The sequence below is a fragment of the Dermacentor variabilis genome, chromosome 3, assembly GCF_050947875.1.
Source record: "Dermacentor variabilis isolate Ectoservices chromosome 3, ASM5094787v1, whole genome shotgun sequence".
In the NCBI taxonomy this organism is placed as follows: Eukaryota; Metazoa; Arthropoda; class Arachnida; order Ixodida; family Ixodidae; genus Dermacentor; species Dermacentor variabilis.
In genome coordinates, this window is record NC_134570.1 from 217,839,181 (window position 1) to 217,867,046 (window position 27,866).

The window sequence follows — 27,866 nt, forward strand, 5'->3', positions numbered from 1 at the left end:
ACTATATTGAAATTTTGCGTTTTATCCAAATAAGTAGTCACCATCAGATTTTTCTTGCATGAAAGGGGCCATAAAATTTTCTGAATTATCAGGCAATCATAAAAAACAAATTTCAATGAGGAAAAAATTTGATTTTGTTGAATTTAAGATTCAGCAACCAAAGATAAAATTTTGTGCCGTGTCAATAACATCTTTGCACTGGTAGTACAGTCAAACCCACTTATAATATTCAAGTGCCATGAAAATTCTATTGTTATAACCCATAATTGTTATAACCGGGTTGCATGAAAAAAAGAAATTAAAATGGGGGACGGTATAGCTGTTCTGAGAAAACTATAATGGCAGGGAGGCCAGTTCCTTTCCCCACCACATTCCACCATCCAGCTTCTGATTGTGTTGACCCGTTTAACTGTTTAACTCTGTTGCCAGCGCACTGCGATCGCGTGTTGTTAACAAGCCACAGCTGTCAGTGTTCAAGAATGACACTGCTATAACTGCAAACTGCCGAGGCATCACTTTGGTGGCCCCAAAAAGCGTCTTTTAAAAAATGCGTGAAGGTTGCCACGGCAGCATCTCAGCTTGAGAAACCCAAAAGAAACACTGGGACGAGATTGCCACAAGCATCTCGCCACATACTTCCCACCGGCTTGCACAAGAAACCTGCATGTCTGTCAGCCTTGCTTGCTTTATATGAAGCTTTATGTGAAGCTTGGTAGGCCTGCTATATGTACTTTGTTTTCTTTATGCACAATAAATATTGTATTGTGTTGTATTGTATTGTATTGCAGACTACCTTTTCCAAGGCATCCAGGTGCTCCACATACTGAAGCGGAAAGTCCTTCGCGAAAACAAGCCCATGGGGGTCTGAATCATCTACGGGACTTCCTGCAGGGACAACGATGAGGCAGCCTGCCCTAAAGTGTCGGTGCTGCCACGGTGGCTGTCACTGTCGCTATCCGATGCAAGCACATCCACGACGATCGCCTCACCAGTTAGAAGCACTTCGTTTCCAAATCTATAGCAGCGTGCTTTCTTTTCACCAACAACGTCATGCATTACCAAAGATCAGCGGGCAGATCAACCATGTTCGTTTTGGCGCTTCGACGCAACAAACAAAGACAAGCACGAGCGACTTAATCCATTACCATAATTGCATAGAATGAGGGCCCAGTCACAGGCCCAGCGAGCAATCTTGGAGCAGCGCCGGCAGCAATGTCAGCACAGTTGGGTCGGTCCATTCATGTTTCGGAGGGTGGCGGGCGATCGTGCCGTGGCTCGCATTTGACTTTTTCTTTTTTCTTTTCAAGGATTTCACATTCCGTTACCTATCGGCGTGGATACCCAGTAGCCAGACTTCGTTATAACAGCTAATGCAGCATGGGGACATTGAAGTAAGCGGGTTATTTCTCCATAGAAAACATACAAAAGTTGATAGTGCAGCAGCTTTACATTGTTATAACCGATATATTGTTAAAGCCGGTGTCGTTATAAGTAGGTTCGACTGTACAAGGTGAAGCCTGCGAAGCATTTGCTTCCTCTCCGCCACCACAGTTGATAGTGCCACTAGCAGCGGGACGACACTATCATGAAAAGTGCAGGCAGAGGGAGCGAATGCTTCAATACATTTCTGAAACTCGCGATCAGTATGGAGATTATGCGACGTCCAGCAGTAGACGTGCAGAAAGAGAGCACGCCTCTTGGCTTTGCATCCGCTGCATATAACCTCCAACAGCCACGCGCTGCACCTCTGGCAAGTATTCCCTTGTCTGATGAGCAATGCAGCAATCACATTCTCTCGCACAAGATATGCTGCCACCAGTGCCACAAAGGCAGTAGTAGGCCCTTGAGATGAGAAGTTGAGGAAGTTGCCTTTTGAACATGGTGAAATCAATGACGCTGTGTTGCTGCTCACCATTGACAGCAGGCAGCAGCTGCTGCAGCCTTTGCCAGGCGAGCAGGCGCATGAGCTTCTCGTCCAGCTGGCTTACTTCCCATCCTGCAATGCACATGAGCAGTACTCTCATTGTCTGCACACAACATAGGCACTATCCACGCATGGCCTTACTGTAAAATAGATTTCACTGCAGGTTATGCATATTGCAAGCGCTTACAGTATTACTACAGTTGTTGTGGCACACAGCTGTAGTAAATTGCATTAGAATTGAAAGTCAGCAAATTGGTATGTATTCATCCTGAGATTTGTGCAGTGCTCACAAAACGAGTCAAGGAAGTACGCAGGTCATGTGCTGACTTACAACTAAGGTTTATTAGAAGAATATATATTGCTACGGGGATGTAGGGAGTATAGAAGATTGTATTTAGAATATATATACAAAAAACTCACAGTAGTGAAGACTGCTGACCACCAACAACACGCAGCAGCCAGCGTCCCGCAATATTCTTCTTCCTCTTTTCTTTTATCCTTCCGTAACAGGACCCCCCGGGTGGTGAAGTCTCGTCTCGGTAGGCGAAGAATTGCAAGCGAAATATGGCTTCAGCCGCGAAACGTGGACGACGTCAACAGGCATCGGACTTGAGGATGCATCAAACTGTAGCGGCGAAATCTAGTAATTTACGTTGTTAACTTGACATAGGGCTTCATAAGGCCCTGCGTAGCGAGAGAGAAGCTTGTGGGAGAGGCCAACCTGACGACATGGTGACCAAAGGAGCACCCAAGCACCTGGCACGAACTTAACATCGCGATGGCACTGGTCATAACGCTCTTTTTGTATATGCTGCGAGGCTAATAAATGAGATCGGGCAACTTGACGTGCCATGTGAGCACTATCTATGACTTGACGAGCGTACCCAGTTGCAACACGTGGCACAGAAGGGAGGATGGTGTCAAACGGCAATGTGGGGTCGTGACCATACAAAAGATAGAAGGGTTAATATCCTGGAGTGCTATATCGGGATGAGTTATATGCGAACATCACGTAGGCCAGCGTGGCATCCCAGTCACGGTGATCGTTGGAGACGTACATCGACAGCATCTCTATGATTGTTCGGTTGAGATGTTCTGTAAAACCGTTCGTTTGTGGATGGTAGGCGATGGACAGCTTGTGCTCAGTGGCACAAGAGCGAAGAAGGTCATCGACAACTCGAGACAAGATCGAGCGGCCGTGGTCTATAAGTAACTGTCGAGGTGCACCGTGGTGGAGAATGACGTCGTGGAGGAGAAAATTGGCGACATCTGTTGCACAACTAATCGGCCACGCCTTTGTCATCACGTAGCTAGTCACATAACCAGTAGCGTCGGCGATCCACTTAATCCCTCTAGTCGTCGGAAAAGGGCCAAGCAGGTCAAGGCCTACGCGAAAGAACGGTCAGAGGGAGCTTCAATTGCATGGAGTCGTCCGACAGGTGGAAGGGGAGGTTTCTTCTGGCGCTGACACAATTTGCAAGTTGCGACATAATGACGCACGGAGCGGTAGAGACCCGGCCAGAAGAACCGGCATCGTACGCGATCGTATGTAAGTAAAGTTCCAAGGTGTCCCGCCGTCGGTGCATCGTGAAGTTGTTCGAGAGCGGCGGATCGCAGATGACGAGGAAGGACAAGGAGCAACTCAGGGTCGTCAGGGTTGATATTGTGGCGGTAGAGGATGCCGTCATGCAGCACGAACATGCGGCACATGGCGTCAGTGCTGCCATATTGAACTCCGGTGATGATGGACTGTAAAGATTCGTCGCGTTTTAGTTCAGCACGCATGTCGGTCATGTCAGTAAAAGCCATCACGCAGGTCATCGGATCATGCGCAGCAGGATCAAGGGGATCCACAGCATGACGAGAGAGGCAGTGAGCATCCTTGTGCAGACGTCCAGATTTAAAGTTGACAACAATCGAAAATTCCTGGAGCCGCAATGCCCAGCGACCAAGCTGTTGGGTCCCGGAGGGAGGACAGCCAGCAGAGTGCATGCAGAGTGCGTGTCTGTAACGAACGAAAATGTGCGGCCGTACAAATGTGGCCGGAACTTGGCGACAGCCCAAACTAAAGGCAAACACTCCAGCTCGGCGATGGAGTAATTTCTCTTGGCAAGTGACAGCAGGCAGCTGGCGTAAGCTATCACACACTCAGTACCATTCTGTTGCTGGGCGAGAACAGCGCCAATGCCATGGCCACTTGCATCAGTGTGGACTTTGGTCGACGCAGATGGATCAAAGTGGGCAAGTATGGGAGGGGTGGTCAGAAATCCGATGAGAGCGGTGAACGCGTGATCCTGCTCCGGGCCCCAAAAGAATGGCGTGTTCTTCTTCAGAAGATCTGTCAAAGGCCAAGCAACGTCGGCAATGTTTTTGATGAAACGGCAAAAGTAAGTACACAGGCTGACGAAGCAGCACACGTCAGAAGCAGAACATGGCACAGGGACGCTGCGTACAGCATGAACTTTTTCCGGATCTGGTTGGACACCGGATGCGTCAACGAGGTGTCCCAACACGGTAATCTGACGGCGCCTGAATTACTTTGTGCCGGCTTTTCAAAAGACTGCAAGAATGGCAGGAAACCGGATAAGGTAGCTGCCGAGAGCGGGGGAAAAAACAATAACATCGTCAAGGTAACAGAGACAGGTGGTCTATTTGTAGACTCGCAGAAGAGTCCATCATACGTTCAAATGTCACAGGAGCATTGCATAGGCCGAAGGGCATGACTTTGAACTGATATAAGCCGTCCAGCGTGATGAAGGCGGTCTTCTCGCGGTCCATTTCATCAACTGAAATCTGCCAGTAGCCGGGTCGAACATCGATGGACGAAAAGTATTTAGCTCCGTGCGAACAGTTCAAGGCATCATCAATGCGTGGTAGTGGGTAGACATCTTTTCGCGTGATCTTGTTTAAGTGGTGAAAATTGATGCAAAAACGCCAGGTACCATCTTTATTTTTCACAAGGACGACAGGCAAAGCCCAAAGACTGGCTGATGACTTGATGACTCCTTTGCGGAGCATTTTGTCCACTTCTGATTGGATGACTCTACGTTCAGCATGTGATACACGATAGGGAAGCCAATGAATAGGATTCGTGTATCCAGTGTTTATAAAATACTGAACAGCAGATGTTTGGCCTAAAGGCCTGTCACGGAAATCAAAGATGTCACTATGATTCAAGCAGGAGACGTATGTCCCTGGCCTGTGCAGAGGTGAGGTCAGGTACAATCATTTTCGCGAAGTCATGAGTTAAGGAACCAGAGCTGTGAGCTGCAATTGGCACTAATAAACCTCTCTCAGCATTCAGACTCTCAATTTCAAATTCAGAACCACTAGAAACACTGGCCAAGAACATGGCGGCCGGAATCACTTGAGGGCACAGGCTGAAATTCAGAAGCGGTAGAACGACGTCGTTATTAGTAACTGTGACCAGTGTATGCGGAACAGCAACGTTCCAGTTCAAAAGCATGTTGATGACAGGGTGAAGCATATATTCACCGTCAGAAACCTGTGGCTGGGCGGTCAAAGTAACGTAAGACGAGTGCTTGGACAGGTACGGCGTCTATTTTAATGGTAAGATGGGCAACGTGTTTGTGGTGAATGAGACTGGTGTCCGCACGGCGATGGGGAGCGACTGCAGCATGTGTTCCTAGCAGAGTTGTCAGCGCTGTTAGACTCAGCGGCGGGCGAAACATTGTGGGCATTTGTATAAAAACGGCTCAGGTTGGTTGGCGTGTGAGGTGTTGAGGGCCACGAATTGCGACAGTATCGGGCAACATGACTAATGCGGCAACAGGTGAAACATATCGGCTGGTCGTCCACAGTTCTCCACTCAGCAGGGTTGCGATAACTTGGAGAGAAGGGTCGGGGTGGCGAGAAAATAGTAGAAGGGCGTTCGTTGGCTCTGGGTTGGCGACAGCACAGACAATGTTTTTAAGTTCCTGTCAAATGATGGCTTGCACGAGGGGAACTGAAAAAGGGGTAGCATCAGGGCTATGCGAACAGAAAGCTGCGGGTGCCATCGCGCCCAGTTCACATCAAATGATTCGCACCACGTCCTCTGGTGGCAACGCCTGCTGCTGTGCGGGCTGGTTTTCGCACGTTGACGTTGTGGCAGTATTGGGAAGTCTGGTGACTGGTTGCAGGACGCATCGGGTTTTGGCCTGCTTGAATTGTCGGCACTCTTTTAAGATAGCATCAACTGTAGAGCAGCTTTTGCACATGAGTAGATTAAAGGCGTCGTCAACAATGCCCTTAAGCACATGCCCGACCTTCTCAGCTTCTGTCATGTCATGATCAGCTTTGCTTCACGACGAAGTGCCAGCACGTCCTGGATGTACAAGACATAGGACTCCGTGGGGGATTGGGCACAGGATGTCAGTTCCTGTTTCGCGTCAATTTTATGGCCAGCTGGTTAGCCAAACAGCTCTGTCAATTTCTCTTTGCATTGGTCCCAGCTGGTTAGCTCCTCATCGTGGTTTTCGTACCACACCTGTGCCGTGCCTCCTAGGTAGAACAACAGGTTAGCTAGCCTAAGCGTAGGGTCCCATCTGTTGATTCTGCTCACACGTTCGTACATGGCCAACCACTCTTCAACGTCGGCACCATTGGTCCCGCAGAAAGTTCCAGGATCCTTGGGTTGCACAACGACAATCGAAGGTTACAGCGACGTAGTTGGCAATGGTGACTAGGAGGCGGCAAAGAGGTTGATCCAGAGTGCTCACCGTCCTTCATGGTGTGGACGGTGATGCGACGTCCACCGTTTCCAGCCATGATACCCCACACCTCTCACCAATATGTTACGGGGATGTTGGGATTATAGAAAAGTTACAATATGTATACAAAATGAGTCAGAATAGTTAAGATGGCTGACCACCAACAACACGCAGCAGCCAGCGTCCCGCAATCTTCTTCTTCTTCTCTTCTTTCATCGTTCCATAACAATATTTAGGCAAAGAAAACATCACAAAAAGCAGAGATGCCACAAACCTTGAAATTTCTGCACATGCTGGTAAGGTTCATTGTCACTCAAATGAAGACATGCTGGCTCTCCTATGCAAATGAATACATGCATGTCTTTGAAAAGTCAAGCAGGTGAGAAAGGTGTGCCATCATCCTCCAAGGCACAAGGCCTAAAAAGCAGTCGTACAACACGGACGTTTTTTTTTCCTTGCCCAATAAACTTGCAGGATCTGTGCAAAGACAAATAAAAGGCTCCGTGGCTCCGACCACTCGAAGGTGGTGACGTAAGATGTGGTATGATACACTGTCAAAATTTGTGGAATCCATGGTAGGCATTGTTTACTGAATCTGGCCGTAAAACATATATAGGACAAAGATGTCCAAATGTTAGACTCAAACAATACCAGCAAAACCCTATTCATATGGTGCTTATTGGACTGAATATGCTTTCATACACCAACACCAGCTTGCATGTAAACTGATTGAGGCCCTCTATATCAGAAGGAAAGAGGACGGTTGCATTATCCAGCCATCCATTGCCATGAGTGACAATGAATACATAGTTGGGGCGTGCAACTACTCGAATTTTACCGAATCAAACAGAGATAGACAACTCGATTCGCAAACTGAATACCTACTGTTCAATTTTTTCGACATACTCGATGCCTGTGCAGTGCCACAGGTTGCGTGCTCAATGCAACCCCACCAGTGCTTCACTGTGCCACTTTGCTTTTGGCGCAAAAGGAACACCAAGCGCGCTGCGGATGAGCCACCCCAGCTGACACAGTAACGGACTGCCACTGCGAAGGCTCGCCGATATCAGCCCAATGCGGGATCGCGCACACACAGTGCCCAAATGCCGCACTTGGCAAAATGGTGCCGCATCAGCTATGGAAGCCGCGCAGATTGGCCTTACGATAACCTGCCCGCCATAAAGTTGGGATAGCCCTTCTGTATTTTGTAGAAAAACTGGAAAGCAAAACTTTCTATGCAATAAATAAAGGTCTGCCGCAATACATGAAACTGAGAACCTCATTGGTATTCAGTATAAGGTCACTAATTCATCAGTCTCAAAGGGGGAAGAAAAACTTGATTCTATTTAACAGAAATTCTATTGATAAAGATAACTTTCCAGACCCTCACATACAAGAACTTGGCTGTAATCAGTGCTGGCATACTAATTTGTTGTTCCCTTTAATTAGAGCAGACCGTACTGTACATCTTGATTTCTATGAGAGCTTGCAACATTTTTGTTAAGCAATACTAGGAGGTTCCCGAGCACGTGCACCACAGTCTTTTCAATTCAATATTTGCCTTTCTTTTTTTATTTGATTCAATATTCAATTCGAAGTATACTATTCTGTAATCGTAAACCCCTAATGTATAGTAGAACCTCGTTGATACTATCCCTTTTTGCACGATTTCCTGGCACTAACATTCATGATTGGGAACATATAAGATGACCCAACATTGTTATGCTTCTTTTTTACCAATTAAAGGGATACAGAGTAAGAATCCAATAATACTGCGAAGGCACCACAATTGCATTTCTAAGACACAATTGCTCTTGTATATAGTCATTATTCAGATTATTTTTCAGTGGATGGCTTTATTTTTGACGCTCTGTGAGCGGCCACCGCGTCTCACGCAACGCGCTCCCAACAATAAGCTGGCGGATCTGACGTCACATCTACCTTCAGCAGCGACGGGGTGAACTGACTGGCTGCGTGCTGTTTTGTTTTCCCCGCATTGCGCCGTGCATGCTAAGTTCTAGTGGGAGTGATGGCATAAGCGGAGATTATGACTCCAGCTTCGATGAGCCGCCTGCTGAATGACCGCCAACGTACGGAACGAACGGCACTCCGCTGACACTCCATTAGAGGTAGCAACTCATACTAGAGGCAGGGGGGTCAGGCGAGGGAGAAGGGGCGTTCTTTTCCAGTGGCTGCTGTTCTTCTCCTCGCCCGCCACTCCATAGAGAGACAACCGCGGCGTCTACTACGGCGTTGGCCACGTTAATCGCAGACGCCACAGTAGATGCGTTTGGCAGACGCTGTGGGGATGCGTTACCAGCTCCGATGTGTCTTGTGTGCGGTTTGGCACTACTTTACTGGCCTTCCCCCAGCTCCGTTGGTCTCTGGTGTTTGCGATAGCAGAGCCACACACATTCGCCTTCTCTTTTCAAATGCACATCTGACGTCTTGTTGCTTGCGCTTCCTCGAGAAAACAGACAGCACAGTGTCAGGCTTGAGGTGCTGCCTTTTCAATGTCACCCGAGGCTTTGCGATCGTTCACAATGGGCGGGAAGCAGTGAGGCAGGTGTGACGCGATATTCGGTTTTGCCTGAGCCTTCAGAGGACGCTGCTAGGGGCGGTGATTTGAGAAATATTCATTAAAACAATTACTTTTCACTCATTTCTGCTCAGAAAGTGTTGTTTTGGTCACTCTCAGTGCGATAGCTGCAATTGGAGCCAGGAATTTCTGAGAAAATTTTTTTATTCTGTATCCCTTTAATACATTCCCAGAAAACACAATCTTTCAGCACCAGAGTTCAGTAAGTTGCTAAAGTGCAATTATGTGTTACGTTTCCCGGTTGCTATATCCCGTGCAAACAAGAAAAGGTGCGAAGAAAGTGCAATCAGGAGCACTAGGCGTCCACCACAGCAGCTTTCCTGCAGTACTCGCCTGCCCATGTCCCATGAAAATGCCAGCACGCAGTCAATTTCCTCTTCTGGTACAAGCAAATGTCACGGATTGTAGCATGTTGCATCCACAGTTATTTCTGCCAACTCCATTGCAAAAAGCATCTTCACTTATCTAGCTGTTTGATCATGTGTGTGGCGTAGTGCTGTTAAAAGTGTATCGCAGGCTTTTAATAGGCATTAACCCAAATGCACTGTTGTTCTCTGGTGCAGGTGGTGCAAAGTGAGCATTCTGTTTCATAACGCCTGCTGTCGGGCTAGTTGGTACACAACTTTTAGAAAAGGTTTTAGGCACAGAAAGATGAGACACAGACAACAGAATAAAAGCCATGGACAGGCGCACACTCGCAGCTGATTTTTTTTTTCCAGATGCTTCACTTATATACCTTCAGGCAAGTGAACAGGAACAAACACAGGTGAGGTCACGTAAGATAGAAACCAAACCTAATCATATCCTATCAGCCAGGAAACTAAAGTCATTCTCATGAAGAAACAATGACGGAACACCGATACACTGGTCCCCAAACTTCCTGATATACACTGCCTCTGCTAGTTTCCGTGCAACCATATCCTTACTTTTTTGTAATACGCATGTGTTTTCCAGCAAAAGTTCACATGTGCACACTTTGCAGTGATATGGCAAATGCGAGCCTGTCTCATTCTTGATTGATAGAGCATGCTCTCACAGGCGATCATTTATACAACACCCAGTTTGGTCAATGTATACCTTGCCGCAGTCTAAAGGAATCTAAGCAGAAAATTTTTTCAAGAAACACTTTATGTGGTTCTTTACACACTCAGCCATTTTTATGGAAGACAGGCATGCAAAAATGCGAGGAAGTTTCCGAGGAACCGAAAACACTACCGGTACATCAAATCTAGAAGCAACATTCTTTCATGAAGGAGAAACTCTGTGTATGTAAGGAATGACTACGGGACGCATTTTCCATTTCTTTTTGCATTCTTCTGAAGCATTGTTAGGCTCACGCCGAATCTCAGACATTTGCCGAATAGCTGACTATTGCAATTTTGGCTGTGCTTTGGATCACATGCTACGAGATTGGATCATGTGTGGTATCCAGTCAGTTGCACTGCAGGAACAGCTACTGGAATAACTGGAATTAATGCTAGATGCTGAAGCGATGGCTCTTGCCGCTGAGGCTGCGGCTAATGATGTAAAAAACATGATCGGACTGGCAACGACACCCGTGTTAAAAGTACAGGCATACGCAGAAAAAACACTGCAAAGCGAGAGGAGGGGTGCCGCACGTCAAGTATGCGCAAGGTGCGGTAGTACAAAACATAATGAGACCTGTTTCACCTGGTCTAACACTCAATGTTACCGCTGTGGACGACATGGCCACCTTGCAAGGAAATGTGGAAGCCACGGGGCTCGAGAACAAGGCACAGCAAGGACGGCACAAACTTGGGGACAGATGCCTCAGCAGTCGAGGAGCACGAAGCAGTGCACATTTGGACTTCAGTATCAGAATGTAAAAGCTGTCTCCAACCACCGATTCACCGAACATTCGCTTGGTGCGGTGTGCAACTGACCATGGAAGTCTATACTCGGTCGCCTGTTTGTGTCATCCCACATCAACTGTATGAAAAGCACCGCGACCAATGGCCGAAACTGAAACCATCCAGGCTGAAATTATCCTGCTAAACAGGACGCCTTCCAGTACTTGGGGAGCTTGCACTCCAGGTTTGTCATAAAGGGGTGACAGTGGAGTGTGCACTGAGTGTGTTGGACTGTACGGGACCAAGCCTCTGGGGTTGCAATTTGATCTAGCTGCTGAACAATGCAGAAACTCCTGTGGTTCGTTTGTCCAAGACTCGGTGTCAACGAAAGGACCAAGCAAATCCACCATGAACAGTACACTCAACGACTACGTCAACATGTTTTCTGAGGAACTGGGCCTAATCAAGGGTCCTCCAGCCAGCCTGCACCTAAAGGAAGGCGCCGTACCCAAGTTCTGTAAGGCCAGACCCATCCCACATGCGCTATGTGAGTGCGTGTCACCTGAACTAGACCGTTTGGTATCCCTGGGCATGCTGTCGCTCGTGGCGCACTTTGAATGGGCAACGACCATAGTTGTAGTGCTTAAAAAAGATGGCGCAGTGAGAATCTGCGGCAATTTCAAGGCCACAGTAAATCCAGTGTGTGCAACTGAGCAATACCTATTGCCAATCATTGCTAATATGTTTGCCCGACTGCATAATGGGGACTACTTCAGCACTCTGGATTAACGGGATGCATACAATTAAGTGGCGCTTGACAATCACGCAAAGAAAGTTTGCATCATTAATATGCCAAAAGGGCTATTTTGCTAGAACAGACTTCCCTTCGGAACAGCCTCCGCGCCCGCAATATTCCAAAGAAAAATGGATGAGGTATTGGTCAACCTTCCAGCAGCACAGGCTTATCTTGACGATGTACTCATTTCTAAAACAGCGAGTGACGGCAGCAAAAAGCTGAAAAACGCCACAAAGCACTCCTGAGAGCACGGTGTAAAGTTAAGGTACAAGTGTAACTTGTACAGCTAAGCGGTTACTCATCTTGGTCATCGCATCGATTGTGATGGACTTCATCAGAGAGAGAAAAACGACGCTATCATGCAGGCAGTGAGTCCCTGTAATGTCAGCCAGCTACGTGTGTTTTTGGTAATGATTAATTTTTAAGCAAGGTTTCTGCCAAACATGTCAACCACACTTTGTGCATTGCATCAGTGGCATGAAAGGAATGCACGTTGAAGGAAACAGCCTCAAGATCTCGCGTTTAACCTTGGCAAGCAAAGCCTTAAACAGCCAAGGTTCTTGTTCGTTTCAACTTTTTGAAGGCACTTAATTCTGAATCTGACACATCTCCATACGGTGTGGGAGCTGTATTCTTTCACAAGACTGGTAATGTTCACAGGCCCATCGGTTTCCGCTCACAAACATTAACGCAGGCAGAGTGCAACTATTCACAGCTCGAGCGAGAGGTACACACGGTATTCGGTGCCACGAAATTCCGTGACTACCTTTTAGGTCGAGAATTTACCTTGGTGACTAACCACCAGCCGATGCTGGGCCTGCTGTGATCAGACAAGCGGACGCCCACGATGGCCGCCGCACAGATACAACGTTTGGCGCTCCACCTGGGGGCCAACCGATACCGGCCACAGTACTCACCAGGATGACAGATGCTGAACTCTGATGCCCTGAGCCGACTTCCGCAGCGAAGTCCGGAGTCTAAAGACGACAGTGAGCTGCCCGAATATGTGCTGTCGCTAAACCAGCTGAAGAATGGTGCCACAACAACGCGTGAGCTGAAGGCTTTAACGACTTTTGACTCGGTCCTGGTCAAGGTCAAACGGTACATTCTGTATGGGTGGCCCAGAAACGCAAAAGGGATGGCGCAGCCTATATTGCCATTTTTTTTACCATAAGCTCAAACTATTTGTAGCATATGAACTGGTATACTGGGGCAACAGGGTCATACCAACCAAAGCTGGAGAGCGAGTGCTTCATTTTCTACATGAGACACACAAGAGTTCACCGGCAATGATATCAGTTGCGCATTCTTTGTTCTGGTGGCCAGGCCTAGACAGAAATATTGAAAAGGTGTCTGCTCAGTGCCAGTTCTGTGAGCAAAATCTGCCAATGCCAACCACAGCACATGTCGTTAACTGGCCTGAAACAGGTGAAAAGTGGTCCCGTGTTCACAGCGACTACACGGGCCCGTATCTGCGGCAAAATGATACTCGTAGAAGTCGATGCACACACGAAGTGGCCCGAAGCAATACCTTTGTTTCATGCATCAACGGAGACTATCATTAACTGTTTGCATGGCATATTTAACAGGTTCGGAATACCCTGCATGACCGTTTCTGACAACGGGACCATGCCAGTCAAGACTTTGCGTTGTTCTTGGAAAACAACATAGTACACCTTCGATGCGCTCCATACCATCCCCAGTCTAATGGTGCAGTGGAAAAAGCAACTTCCGGAGAAATTTTTAACTTCCAGAGAATTCCGTGATGATCGAGTAAATCTCCAGAAGAAGCTTCTTTTGAGTTATCAAATACGCACACGCTTAGACACATGCATTCCTCCAGTACTTCCAGGCCCAACCGAGAACTAAGAGGACTGGCTGCCACTACCTGGAAGCAATATGTATGCCCACAACTATGGCGCAAGGAGCAAGTGGATGCCCGGCCATGTGAAGGCGACGTATGGGATGAAAATGGTGACCACGGAAACATTGGACGGAGTCATTCAGCGGCACGTAGACTAGGTTCGCCCGCAACAGAGGGATAAGCTGCCAGTAACTACAACCGCCACACATCGCAGTTAGCTTAACCAAGCAACACCCCTACAGCATTCAGAACCAGTGAGCCCGGATGAAGGCATGTCTGCTCGGCGCATCACAAACGGTGCCTGTTCCCCAAATCTTGTGGCACCAGGGAGTCCAGTGGCCCCGTTGAATACCGGTGTCGCCGAACAAACCCTCAGGTGCTCACCAAGAGAACGCAAGCCAGTGCAACGCTTTCATTTCTAAGAAGGAAGGGATGCTGCAAATGCATGTGTTTTTTGAAGTGCGTGCACCTTTTATCGCCTCATTCATCTGGCAATCCTTCAGCGCATCGGACTATCGCTACTAACATGTGCTCCTTCCTATCTTCCTGCCACTGGGCTACTTATATATACACACTACACCTTTGAATAAACATTCATTTTGTTCTACTGACTACGCTGATGCTTTGTTGGTCTGGCATCACTGCGAGCACACCGTGGCTATGCTACAGTTTGTTTTTTAATTTGAACGTTCGTCACTCACTCTTTGCAGCAACGTTGTTACACATTGCAACCAAGGTTTCGGAAGTGAGGCATTTCCGATATGATGGAGTTGGGCGCAGTCGACGTTTTGAAATGTTCGAAATGTATTAGAAAAATATTCATATTTGCAAATAGTGACTGTTCGATTCGAAGACCAAATCAAAGAGGACACTACAGTCTACGCTCGTTACAACGGACCCATGTACAAAAGACTTTCAGATATAACGGACCATATTTTAGCCGTAATTTGTTCTACCTATTTTATTTATGTAACAAAGTTAACTTTTAACAGACTGTGCTACAATGGACTATTAGCTACAGCGGATGAAAATAGCAGCAATTTTTTTTCAAAATCGGCCGTATAAAATGGACTTTTGCCATGCCGAAACAGGCTGATGACTGACTTGCGAGCATAAGCCGACGATCGCGACTCAATATCGCATGCATCGCATGCAAGAGGGAGGAAGGCAGGGTGCTAGCATGCCGTAGTATTTCGCATGCGAGGCTTGAGGGGGGGGGGGGAGGGGAGGAGGTGAGGAAGAGGGGGTTCTACTCCGGCGGCTTCTGCTTACAGCACGGCCGCTGTATCTTGAAAGCGATCTGCAATGCGGCCGAAGTGCATGCGCCGAGTGCCAGCAACTTCGTATGTGCTGTGCATTCAACGATTAGTTTGCGTTGTCTCTCGCTTCAACGTGATGGTCAATTTGCTAGCTGCTGCTGCTGCGCTTCCTCACTCCTACGTTTTGACAGTGACTTTCTGCGGTCATAGAGCGAGATCTGTCCATGTTTACGTGTGCGCGCGTGACACTGTGCTTGTTAGTTTAGTTAGCAAGTGAATGTTTACAACTTCATACGGCTGATAAAATTACCATCCCTACTTAGCATAGCTGTGTACTAATTTGCTATCGCAACTGATGTTTCGCCTTTAGAGCGAAACTGCTACATTTTTTTGTTTGTATGTTTAATTTGGACGCTGATCACTTATTCTTTACATTAAAGTTGTTACACATTGTGACCAAATCAGAAGCGAGGCGTTTCGGATATTACAGACATATTTTGTCGGATTATCAGGGTGCGTTGTAATGAGAGTAGACTGCATTCGGTTCATTATTTGAAAGTTTCGAATATTGCTGAAAAAGCAAGCCTTCATTCGCTTGTGATGAGTAAAGGGCTCAAAATGTCATTTCTCCGTAAACCCCAGAGACTGACCTGCCAAATCCAGGTGGCCTGAAGGCTCCCAAAGACACTGTCAATGGCTACAGTTTCATTCAGTGAATTAGATACTGTGCATTTCCTTGTTCCACTTTCATGCAGGTCAGTGACATCAATAAAGAGTAGCAAGGATGATTATCCCCAACCTACCTTCAGGGCCTTTCTCCTCCTCTTGTGCATCCATGGCCAAGCCCTGCGCACCAAGGTTTCCTTTTTACAATACTTTGCATCAAAAAATACCCATGTACTGTGATCCCAGAGCTCATGATTACAGCATCAAACATTAAGAGCAGCCTCACAACTGATAGGCAGCATAAACCCATGTGGTCAAGCGAGGTGTGCATCCGATTCACAGGGCATTGAAGAGTAGATGAAGAATATAACTATTTAATTGGGGAAATTTGTTCACTGGAAGTGAAGCAATCCGTCATTTGAATATCAACAATAGCAAGGAGCACAGTCAGCAGTTGCTGAATCTAACCACACAGCTCATTGACATGTGTATCCCAGACCAATTGCTGGTGCCCATGCAGACTCTAGGTTGTACAACACCATTCATGTCGTGCATGCAATCTGATTAGATATACCTGCCTGGCTATCGAATTGGTGTCAACATTTGTTAAGCTTGGATAGTGCAAGTGCACCTTATGCAAGGGTGATAAAGCGATAACAGTGACATCTGGCTAAGGCAGTCACCGGGAAAATGTAAACAATGCACATGTGGCAATGCGCAGAACGTGTCCTCATATTTGCTACTACTCAGTTTTGCCAGCAAAGATATAAGTGCAAGCAGCGCACATGTCCTGATACAGTACGCTGAAAGCTGCTCACCTGACTTAGCACCTCGACTACAGCCAAAAAAATCACAAGCTGTTTGACTGTTCAGGGTATGACGACACTCCTGAATGGTGAAACAGCCTGTGAGAAAGTCGTCATATAAGTTACTCCACTTGAAGCGGAAAATCACAACTTTAATCCACTGCTGAAACAGTTTCCTTTTTTATGATTCCCCAATTGGATTTCTTCCTTGGGATGCTTCCTTGGAAAAAGATAAAGGGCTCCAAGCTGCAAATGGCCTACAGTTAGGATGCTGTACAAGCCCAGGACCTTGTCATTGAAATGAGGACAGCATATTACGTTCAGAGTCAAAGAAAGTACTGGTTTGGCTGAGATTTGACTTCAATGTGCCTCAATTTCATTAAATTCCTGTTCAGGGTTTAGAAACAAACTGCTCCTTCTATGCGTATGACACAGGAAGATTTCGATATTGCCTCATATATTGTAAATTTTCCAGATTTCGTTCAATAATGTCAAGAAGCAGAAGTGACGGACATTTCAGCCCCAATAATTGCTTAATGCTGCTCAAATTATATGCCATGCTGTCCCTGAAACAGGCTACCCTGAGCAAATGACATCTGCCGACACCACAATATCAGCCACACAGGGCCAACATTTTCAAGCAATAACTTTGGCAAGACGTGGCACTGGACTTGTCAGCCAACAGCATTCCTGGTACCATGCACAGATAGCGAGCTTGGCACAACACCAGCGACGTTAGCTGCCAATTGCGCCAATGCATTCGGTGCCGAGTCGCTCAAAATCTTGTGAAAGTGTTAGTACCTCCGAAAGTTATTGGCCGAGAATACCACTCAAGACTGCCATTGAGCACAAAATTAACCAACAGCAACCTTGGCAAACGTGTGCTTTGTCAAAATTTTGTGATTGTGGTGACGCTGCATCTGATGGCTCTGGTGGTAGGCTGTTGCCAATGCCATGAATGCGGTTTTGGTTCGTATCCGATTGCAATGCACAGGCAATTTTCAGACTCATTTTCTATGAATAGAGGTGCATGTTAGATTTAAGTAAATACGCTAGATAAAATGTGATGCACTTCGAAGAGCAAACTGTCACAGTTTGCAGGCTTTCTGCATCTCTTGTTCTCACGACATTCTGCGTTGCAGCCGCAACACTGGTTTCTCAGACATTGCAGGCATGCTTTTCAGGTTACTACAAAGGTAAGCACATTCCATCCGTGCCATACGAGGATGGGGCAGAAGTGTGTTGTGCCAAACTGCAGCAGTGGCTACGAATTTTGCAAGGAAAAGGTAATTACCTTGAAGGTTCCTATAGTGACATGGTACGCTTGCAAGCCGGGGTCATGCAATCCCAAGGAAACATCAAGAGCTGATGTCCCACAACTATGTTTGCGAGAAACACTTCTCAAAGAGCAACATAGAGAGATGGCAGTACCATGACAAACTCAGAGGCAAACTCCTTCTAGACAAGCTGAAAGGGCTGTTTTGTTGCCAGATGTCTTGCTGTCAATATTTCCATGCTGTGCCAGCTACTTGTCTTTTGTTCACAAAAAAAAAAAAAAAGAATGCCAACTGAATGCAATGTAAGGTGCGTGCTAAGACATTGGTGGGTGAAGGCATGCACAATGCTTGCAATGATGAGCAAGATCTTTAAAGTTTGTGGCAAGTATATGGACTGTAGTGATTGAACCACTGGTTAAAAATTTATGGAAGCAAGCTTCGGTACCTGCAAAAGCCATGATACAAGACACTGTGCCTGTAGTTCTGGTAATGCTGATGTGGATATACGAAACAAGCCATTGAAGTTCATTTCACCTCAAGTGTGTTGAATTGCTCGGTGAGTAACGTACTTCTTTTGTAAATCTTTCAAGGCACTTGGAGCCAGCAAGGATGTGCAAGGAACGAGTGCACCCATTCACGCATAAATGCAGCAGATGGCCCCTGGATGGCTTTCCAGTGGCCGCAAACCAGAGAGCAGGCTGCATGTGCCTTGCCCTCCACTGTGACTTTATTTGGATGCCTGAGCGAGCGCTGTTCTGCCTCCTAAAAAAATTCTTGCTCCGTGGCTAAGAGCATGAAGCAGAGAGCTGAACCTCACAGCACACTTGAGAACACAGTAGCATTAAGCTCCAGCTTTCATGCTCTAAGATTTAGCGATTTGGTTGGTACCACCTACTCTGCACATCTAGGTGGAGCGATGAAATTAGGAAATTCACAGGCGCTAGTTGGAATCGGTTGGCGCAAGACAGGGGTAATTGGAGATCGTAGGGAGAGGCCTTCGTCCTGCAGTGGACATAAAATAGGCTGATGATGATCATGATTACTCTGTACATCCACTTGGTGCACAAACCAGAAAGAATAACAGATTAGCACAATGGAGACAAGAAGTGGTTACAAGCACACAAACTGGATGTTTAGTTACAGCAAGCACATGTTGGGCCTCAAGACAAGGAGAGCTGAGAGAAGGACCCAGATGTGGGACACTTGGGACAGCTTTTGCAGCAATTTTTGGATCAGAAAAACCTTGGTTTTGGAGCAGGCTGTGTGAAAAAAAGCATTTATGGGCACCAAATTTTAAATCTGGAGCAGCTTATTTCAGTAGAGCACTCCAAATCTGGAGCAGTTAAAAGAAATATTTTAATAATAATAATAATAATAATATTTGGGGTTTTACGTGCCAAAACCACTTTCTGATTATGAGACACACCGTAGTGGAGGACTCCGGAAATTTCTACCACCTGGGGTTCTTTAACGTGCACCTAAATCTAAGCACACGGGAAGAAATATTTTAAGTGATCATCATTTTACTCTAATGCTTCCCTTCTGCACTACGTCCAGGAGTCATAGATTCAGACTACACGAAGGACTCCCGTCTTCTGCTTTCATAGTTTACCAGGTACAGTGAAGTCCTTATAATTCTAGCTCCCATAGTTCAATCTAACAGATAAGTTGGGCAGAATTTCGGTCTCGTCATAGCACCATACATTTAAATTGAGAAAAGCTCTTGGTATTCGAACTCATCAAGGCGTGAGAAGGCTATTTCAAGCATAATTCCTGTTTCTGCCTGCTGCTTATCATGAAAGTATGATGCCCAATCACAAACAGAAATTCCAGTCAAACATTTAGAGCAGGTTATCACGGTTTTACTTTTTTTTTTTCACACAATAATTGGGGCCTTTGGAGTAGATCTGGTGCATGACAGAAGAATTTCTGTATATTGGTGAGGGCAATGTGATGCTGACCAACGAGGGCAACGAGCAGCCGCCATAAGGTGCCTGTCGTTGGTCAGCGTCACATGCGCGCTGGCGGACAGGGCCGCTAACAGCAGTGACAAAAGCACTGGCAGGTGAAGGCATACAGGGTGCTTCCAGAGAATTTGCACTGCGGTTTTCAAGGATCGACGTACCAGAAGATGCATTTTCTTGCACCTACTTTTGAGAATGGTCACTGCTTATACGAGGCTGGTCACATTCACGGCACTAGGTAGTATTATTAAGTACTACCGGATGGAAATGCACCCCGCAAACAGAGCTCACCGCAGCAGGCTAAGATGTGGAACTTCAGCAGTTATACTCCAGATGTTATTCTGCCGTGCACATATTTATTTATGTAGACTGCCAAAGCAGCCCAAGAATTATGGACAGAAAAGGGAGAAGATAACCCACCTGCCATAAAGTTGGGACAACCCTTTGTATTTTGGAGAAAAACTGGAAGGAATACTCTTTATGCACTAAATAACGGATTGCCACAAAACACAGGTTCACTATTAAACAGAGAACCTTTGGTATTCAGTACAAATGACTGCCACTATTCATTAGTTTCAGAGGAAAAAAAAGACAGAAAAAGAACTTGATTCTGTTCTAGAGAAATTCTATTGATAAAGAAACAAATTTTCCAGACCTTCATATACTAGAACTGAGCTTTAATCGAGATGGCATAGTAATTTAGTGTTCCTCTTAATAAGAGTATACCGTACTATATACCTTGATTTTTATGTACGTAAGTCGTTGATAGCGTGCTACATATTCGTTATGTAAAGCTAGGAGACTCCCAAGCATGTGCAGCACCATGATTTGTTGCCCAAAATTTGTAAGAATTATATTTCGTGAAAAATTTTCTAATATGCTATATTCGATTCGATACTTGGCTTTCTTTCTTTATTTAATTAAAAATCTACTATGTATATTCGGTATTTGCACACCCCCAGTTATCCCCCATGAATGCAGCAGAACACAACTGAAATGGTGCGATACCCGAAGACAGCGGCGACTCTGAATATTTTGAGGATGAATTCAGGTTATTTACCTACACCAAGCGACAACATTCTGTGGCAGTGCAGTCAAAGCTAGGAAGCCAAAGCGCACTTCTTTTACTGCACATCTGCATGTAGTCTGCAAATGTAAGGAATTGGAAGCTGTGTAGCGTAAAACTAAATTTACCAGTTATTATTTTGACGTAATAGCTCTGCGGGAACCCACAAGGTGGAGAGAAGTAATTAAAACGATGAAACCCATATGGGTTCTTTGAAAGAAAAACCCGTATGGGTTTCCTTTGTAGCACTTCCTCTGATTGGCTGGATGTCTCATTTTCGCTTCAATTACTATATTAAAGCACAGCTCTTAGGCACCCGTTCCTGCAGAAAGCGTCGGCATTGTCTCTCACAACCGAGCACAGTGAAAGAATGTGGAGCACAGTGAGATATAAAACATGGTGACAACGAAGAGAGTACGAGGAGGAAAGCAGAGGCTGAGGGTACAGTGGAACCATGAGGCAGAAAGCGAAGGAGGAGGGTATGGAGAAAGCATGAGAATAAAAGCTTAGTGCCGTGCAAGATGGGCTTTGCAGCAACGATGGCTACGAGACAGCACCAGAGTAGCACATGTCGTCTGCGTGGAAACAAAGCACTAGGTTAGCGGAGGTCTGCTTACGTTGGCTGCTGTGAACTGCACCCACGCGTCACCCATGCGATGCCTCTCATGATCTCTCGATTAGCGAGGCAGTCGCGCTACACTTCGCTCCATTTGCAGCATGCCACACGAGACAGACTGTCTGCGCCAGCCAATAGATCGCAAAATTAAAACACGTATAGAGCTGCACTCAAATTTTGCATTAAGAAGTATCGTAATCGTTGCCCAATGTAAACATTTTTTCTGTTCAAGATTTATTTCATAACAAATAAAAACCTTGCTTAGGAAAAGAATTTCTGTTTCTTGCTGTTCCTATTTTCTGCTTTCTGGTGCCCATGCCTGGTTTTCCTGGTTTTGTTACTGGGTTGCAGGAAGTGCGAGTTAGAACGCTGAACTGAATTCATCAGGAGCAAAAGAAGGCAGTGGTGTGTTGAGGAGTGCTTGGTTGGGTTGCATATGATCACGAAGAAAGCTGTGTTTTGTGAAGCTGGCACCGCCCGTGAAAGTATGTAGCTGGTCTGATGCGTAGGCGATGCAATATTTGGTAATCCTAAGGAGCGTGGAAAGCTGTTTTATTGAAGCAAGCATTTCTATTGCGAAAAGCCATGGACCTTCCAGGATCTGGGCCATCAACCTGTCTGTGTACGAGTCTACCAGGTGTGGAAGCCCAACTGCGTACTTAGAAGCAATACACAAGAAACCGGGTGTATCAATAATTCCATGGCATAGAGTCCACATTGTAGGTTGTTAACTACCGCAGATATATTGATAGATATATTGAGATATATTGATAGATTGATAACTGCTGCAGATACTTTCATAAGAGTTTGCGTGCAGCAGTGCAGCACATCAGCATCTGTGGATGAAAGGATTCCTGGCACTTTGCATGAAATCTCATGAAAGTTATTGTATCTCCTAATGTGAAAAACCAAGAACACTGATGCTATATGAAATTTGCTATATTTAGCATACTATATAGTAATGCTATATTGTATTTAGCAAATCAGTCAACTAAATTATTAGCTTACACAGCTCTAGTTCGCTGAAAGATTGAATACGCTTCCATAATATGGAATCCAAATCAGACTTACCTAATAAACAAGCTGAAATCATTACACAATACAGCAGCAAGTTTCATCACTAAAACATACTTTAGAACATCCAGAATCACGGCTATCAAAGAGTCCCTCCAATTACCGTCTCTAGAAACCCGACGACTGTTAGCACTGCTTTCCCACTTCCACAGATTGTATCATACCCCTTCATTTTTTACACCATCCCATATCAAACCCCCACGAAAAATTTTCCCCCGCCTCGACCATCCCTTCAAAGTGCGTCCCATGTTTGCGCGTACGAATCTCCTGCGACAATCACCGCTCTTTCTTGATATTTATCACTGGAACAAGCTGCCAAAAGAAATTGCTTCTATACGTGACCATGACTCATTTGTAAGTAATTTGAAGCGCAGTTTTATGCATGTTGGGTAAAAGCAGAATTTTATGCCTTTGACGCATTGTAAGTGTATCTACATGCTTTGTACGGAGTGTTTTTTTTTTTTCATCATGTATGCAACTCTCTTTCCTTTTTTTCTTTTTATATTTTCTTGTTGTATTCGGTGATCTTTACCACGGTGTTCTATATTGCCTTTCCCCCCCTAATTGTGTTTGAAATATCCTGTTGTTAAACCCCCCCCCCCCCCTATGTCATGCTCATAAGGGTCTTTAGGGTATCTGAATAAAAAATAGAATTTGTGAAATGGGTCGTTTCCTTTAAGTAGGATTTCTGATGGCCCAGATCATGGAAGGTCCATGGCTTCTCGCAATAAAAATGCTCGCTTCAATAAAACAGCTTTCTACGCTTCTTTGGATTACCAAATATTGCATCGCTTGCCGATGATGATGATGATGATTCACGGGGTTTATTGCGCAAGGGCCAGATGTGGCCAAAGAGCACCAAGGCTATGATAATGGCTTGCCAATGGTACATGAATAGCGCATTATGAGGCGTGGATAAAACACTAGATGTGGCATGGGTGTAAAAGGGCCTAATAACTGTCGCTGTAAATGGCAAAAAACATAGGTACTAAAACATTGACACTAATTATTTAGGGATGTGGGTATTGGAATTGCAGGATGATGAAGAGTAAAAATGTACTACAAAGGGGGGACAGACTCAGATGGGTCAATAGCAGTAGTGCTACTGCCTTCACCAAAGCCCTTAGAATGTAAGAGCCTGGAGGCACGCGCTATACTAAATGCTACCAACATAGCTGCGGCCTCTCAGGAGAGACCGTGCTACAAATTACTTGGGCTGATAATATTGTTATGCGTATAAAACTATTTACAATATATTTACAAAGAGCAAACGTTCGTAGAGACAGAAGAGAGCCCAGCCAGGCTGTGCCCACTTTTCGTCGTCTTCAGGCCTGTTGTCGTTCTCTTCTTCGCCTCATCGTAACACGACCTCCGGCGGAAAAAGCACTGTCCCAGTGCGTCAAGCAGGATCGTCAGGAAGAGCGTGGTAAGGTTTTAGCTGTGCGACATGAACGACATCAGGTGAGGTGAGGCCAGATGACATGGTAGAGCTGACGGGGACACTCCCATAGGTGACATCGGTCACCTTACATAAGATGCGGTAATGGCCCTTGAAGCAAGGAAGGAGTTTCTCCGAGAGCCCCTCTCAACGAGAAGGGGACCAAAGTAGCACAAGGTAACCTGGTGAAAAGCGTACGTCATGGTGCCGCTGCTTGTAAATGCACTTTTGGTTTTCTTGTGATGCCAACAGACGATTACGGGCAAGCTGCCTCGCGTGGTCAGCATGGGCAATGGCATCGCGGGCTTACTCACTCCTTGAGAAGTGAAGCGTCCAAGGTCAATGCAGGATTGCGACCAAACAAACGTAAAACAGCGAATAACCGGCACTTTGGTGGCGTGAAGGATTGTAAGTGAATGTGACGTAGGGTACCGTATTTTCCAGTCTATACGTCTCACCTTTGTATAAGTTGCACCCCTTTCAAAACAGCAGTTTTTCTGAAAAAAAAAAAACAACAAAAAACAAACATAGATAAGTCGCGTCGGTATATAAAACGCACCGGTGTTAGACAGAACTAATTTTTCAAAAATGGTTCATTGATACACACAGATGGCATGTACTTACAGACGGCATTTAGGCAAAACAATCGAAGCCGCCTTTCTCTGAGTCGCTAACAAACAATTCAGCACCTTCAAGTGGGAGTTCCGCCGGCGCATGACTGTCGTCCTCAGACTCACTGATGTCTTCTTCACCAACATCATCACCACTCGCGAATGGGATCTGCCTCGCCTTTGAGCACTCAGCTACAACTATTTTTGTAGAAATGGAGTGCCAAGCATTGGAGACCCATTTGGCCACCTCTCCAAATGTCGCACGTCTCATGCGTCCTGTATTCATAAAACTGTGGTCACCCTCGGATATCCACGACTCCCAGAAGCGTCGCAGCTTTGCTTTGAAACTGCGGTTCACAGAAATGTCCAGCGGCTACAGCATCTTCGTCATGCCGCCTGATATCACCCTTCTTAACGTGAAAAAGTCTGTCAGGTCGACGCGAAAAAGAATGGCTGAGCCATAGACTCATCATATCTTCATCCATCCATCCTTTGGCATTGGCCTTTCCTCCTTTCCTTTCCTCCCACCACAGTATCTTGGTAGCATCTTCTGCTTGAAAATTAACATGGGGGGCAGCTTCGTACCGTCCGCGCAGCAGGCAAGAACAACAGTGAAGTGCGATTTTTTATGGCCAGTTGTCCTTAACGTTATAGCTTTTTCCTCTTTCTCGGTGACGCTCCTCCCAAGGGGAACATCAAACGTAAGCGGGATTTCGTCCATGTTTATGATGTGGCTCGCGCACATGTCCTTGGTCACTATTTTTTCTTTGACACTGAACACACTGAAGTTCTCCAGTTGTTCCTGAAAGTTGTCGGGGAGCTTCTGGCACATCGTCATCCGTGCTCGCATCACCAACTTATTACGCCGCATAAAGCGAAAACACCGTGACGAACCACCCATAAATCTAACAGTATTCATCTCTGTTCCAATGGCCTTTGCCTTGAGACGGAGCTGCACTGTAGACAGCCCCCTGCCTTCGGCTCATTGCTTGAGTACCCATGCGCGCAGAAGATCCTCAAGCTCCGGCCAGCGTGCTTTCTTGCCGCGGTTGGCCTTCTTAGTCGATTTCAGTGTCTGGAGCATGGTGGTGGCTTTGTGCCAGTCGCATATCATTTTCTCACTAACCTCAAACTGCCTTCCTGCAGCCTGGTTTTCATGTTATTGTGCAAATGCAACTGCACGCAGCTTGTCATGCGGTGCCATAGTTAGTGGCGAGAAATATGACACGACAGGTGCGACACATGTGAAGCACTCCGCAATGATTAGTGCAATGAAGGTGTAATGGCATTTCGTTTTTGCAAGTCAATTTGATGTTACTTTAAATTTCTTCTGGAATATAGTTACTGTGCATGGCAGTTGGCACGTGATTGTGGCATGTCATCATCATCATGTTTCTGAGTAGGAAAAGGGGCAAATTGTTTGGTTTAACATCCTGAAGTGACATATGGGCTATGAGGGACGCCGTAGCGGTGGGCTTCGGATTCACTTAGACCACAGAGCTGTGTCTCTTAACGTGTGCGGACATCGCCCAACACAGAGGCACCATTTAAGGTGCAGACCACACACGACCACCACGAATCGGATATATTCCATACATAAGTCGCACCGGTAGATAAGACGCACTGATGAAAATTTCTGAAAAAAAAAATGTGGCTTATACACCAGAAATTACGGTAGTGCAATGTCCCAGTCACGGTGGTCTGGCGAAACATAGCATGTCAGTGATGGTCTAGTTCAATCGCTCAGTCAGGCCATTGGCCTGAGGATGGTACGACGTAGCGAGCTTGTGCTTGGTAGAGCAAGACTGCAAAATGTCAGCAATGACTTGGGAAAGGAACGTATGACCACGGTTTGTGAGCAGCTGTCATGGGGCACCATGCACTAAAACAATGTCGTGGAGAAGGAAATCCGCGACGTCACTTGCACAGCTGGTCAGAAGCACTCGGGCTATGGCGTAGCGCATAGCGTAATATGTAGCCACAGCTATACACCTGTTGCCCGACTTGGACTTGGGAAAAGGACCAAGAAGGTCTAAGCCCGCTTTGAAGAATGACTCAATTGGGACGTTGAGGGGTTGAAGATACCTGGCAAGAAGCATCAATGATTTTTTTCAATGCTGACAGGGCTCGCACGCCACAATGTATCGCTGTACAGAGCGACCAAGGCCGGGCCAGAAGAAATGACGGCGGACATGGTCATAGGTGCAAGTGACACCAAGATGGTCTGCAATTCATGTGTCTCATATAAGCTCATGGAGAATGGCTGAGCGAAGGTGTCGAGGGCTGACATAGAAATGGGAAAGACCGTCAACGAGAAAATTACGGCAGTACAAAATGCCCTTCTGCAGGACGAACCACTGTAAGGATGGGTCAGTAGGCGCAGATTCTACTGGCTCAATGAGGGTCCACAAAGTGGCATCACGGCATTGCTTACTGGCCATGTCGAAAAGTTGAAAGATGGAGACAATGCAGGTGGAAGAGCCTATGTCGCTGATGTTGGGCGTGTCTACGGGGTAACGGGACAAGCAGTTGGCATCGTTGTGCTGGCGCCCTGATTTGCAGACCACTGAATAGGAAGTACGTGACCGGGGTAGTTGGAGAAGTATGGGAGAGGCCTTTGCCCTGCAGTGGGCGTAACCAGGCTGATGATGATGATGAATAGGAATACTCCTGCAGCCACAAAGCCCATTGTCCAAGTCCAAGGACGAATTCCAACAGAGAGCGTGATGGTCGGTGACAATACAAAAGGACCAGCCATATAGGTACTAGCGATGAAATTTCGCAACCGCCCACACAAGAGCCACACACTCTCTCTCAGTAATGGAGTAGTCTCGCTGCGAAGGAGCCAAAGGCAGCTTGCGTATGCAATAACCCAGTCTTGACCGCACTGAACTTGCGCCAAGACAGCACTGATTCTGTGGCCACTTGCATCCGTGCACATCTGTGTAGGGGCTAAGTCGTCGAAGCGGCCGAGGACAAGTGGGATGGTAAGTAAGGTCGTGAGACGAGAGAAAGTGACAGCTTGGGAGGAGCCCCATGAGAAAGGCACACCTTTCTTTAGGAGATCTGTTAGAGGCCGTGCTATGGTGAGAAAATCTTTAACAAAACGGCGTATGTAAGAGCAAAGTCCTACAAAGCTGCCGACATCTTTTGCTGAGTGCGGCACAGGAAAGTCTGATGGCACGAATTTTTTCAGAGTCAGGTCGGATACGAGAAGCATCAACCAGATGTCCAAGTACAGTTATCTGACAATGGCCAAAATGGAATTTTTTCGAGTTGAGCTGCAGGCCAGCCTTGTAGAGAATACAAAGAATGGTTGAGTCACTGAAGGTGTACGCCGAATGTAGGTGAGAACACTATAATGTCATCCAGGTAGCAAAGAC

General features: G+C 46.3%; 1 protein-coding gene across 8 annotated transcripts in view; it reads right to left on the minus strand.

Moving 5' to 3' along the window:
* The window catches only part of LOC142576642 (PHD finger protein 12), a 146,795-nt gene that overhangs the window by 47,044 nt on the left and 71,885 nt on the right, over positions 1-27,866 (minus strand). For 5 of the 8 annotated variants that reach the window (XM_075686862.1, XM_075686858.1, XM_075686859.1 and 2 more), the window contains 3 exons: positions 24,331-24,369; positions 15,769-15,811; positions 1,913-1,996 (listed from right to left, as the gene is read on the minus strand). In XM_075686862.1, coding sequence (XP_075542977.1) covers positions 1,913-1,996; positions 15,769-15,811; positions 24,331-24,369 — 166 coding nt within the window. The remainder of the gene's footprint in view (positions 1-1,912; positions 1,997-15,768; positions 15,812-24,330; positions 24,370-27,866) is intronic. The other 3 variants (XM_075686860.1, XM_075686861.1, XM_075686863.1) reach the window with 3 other exon arrangements.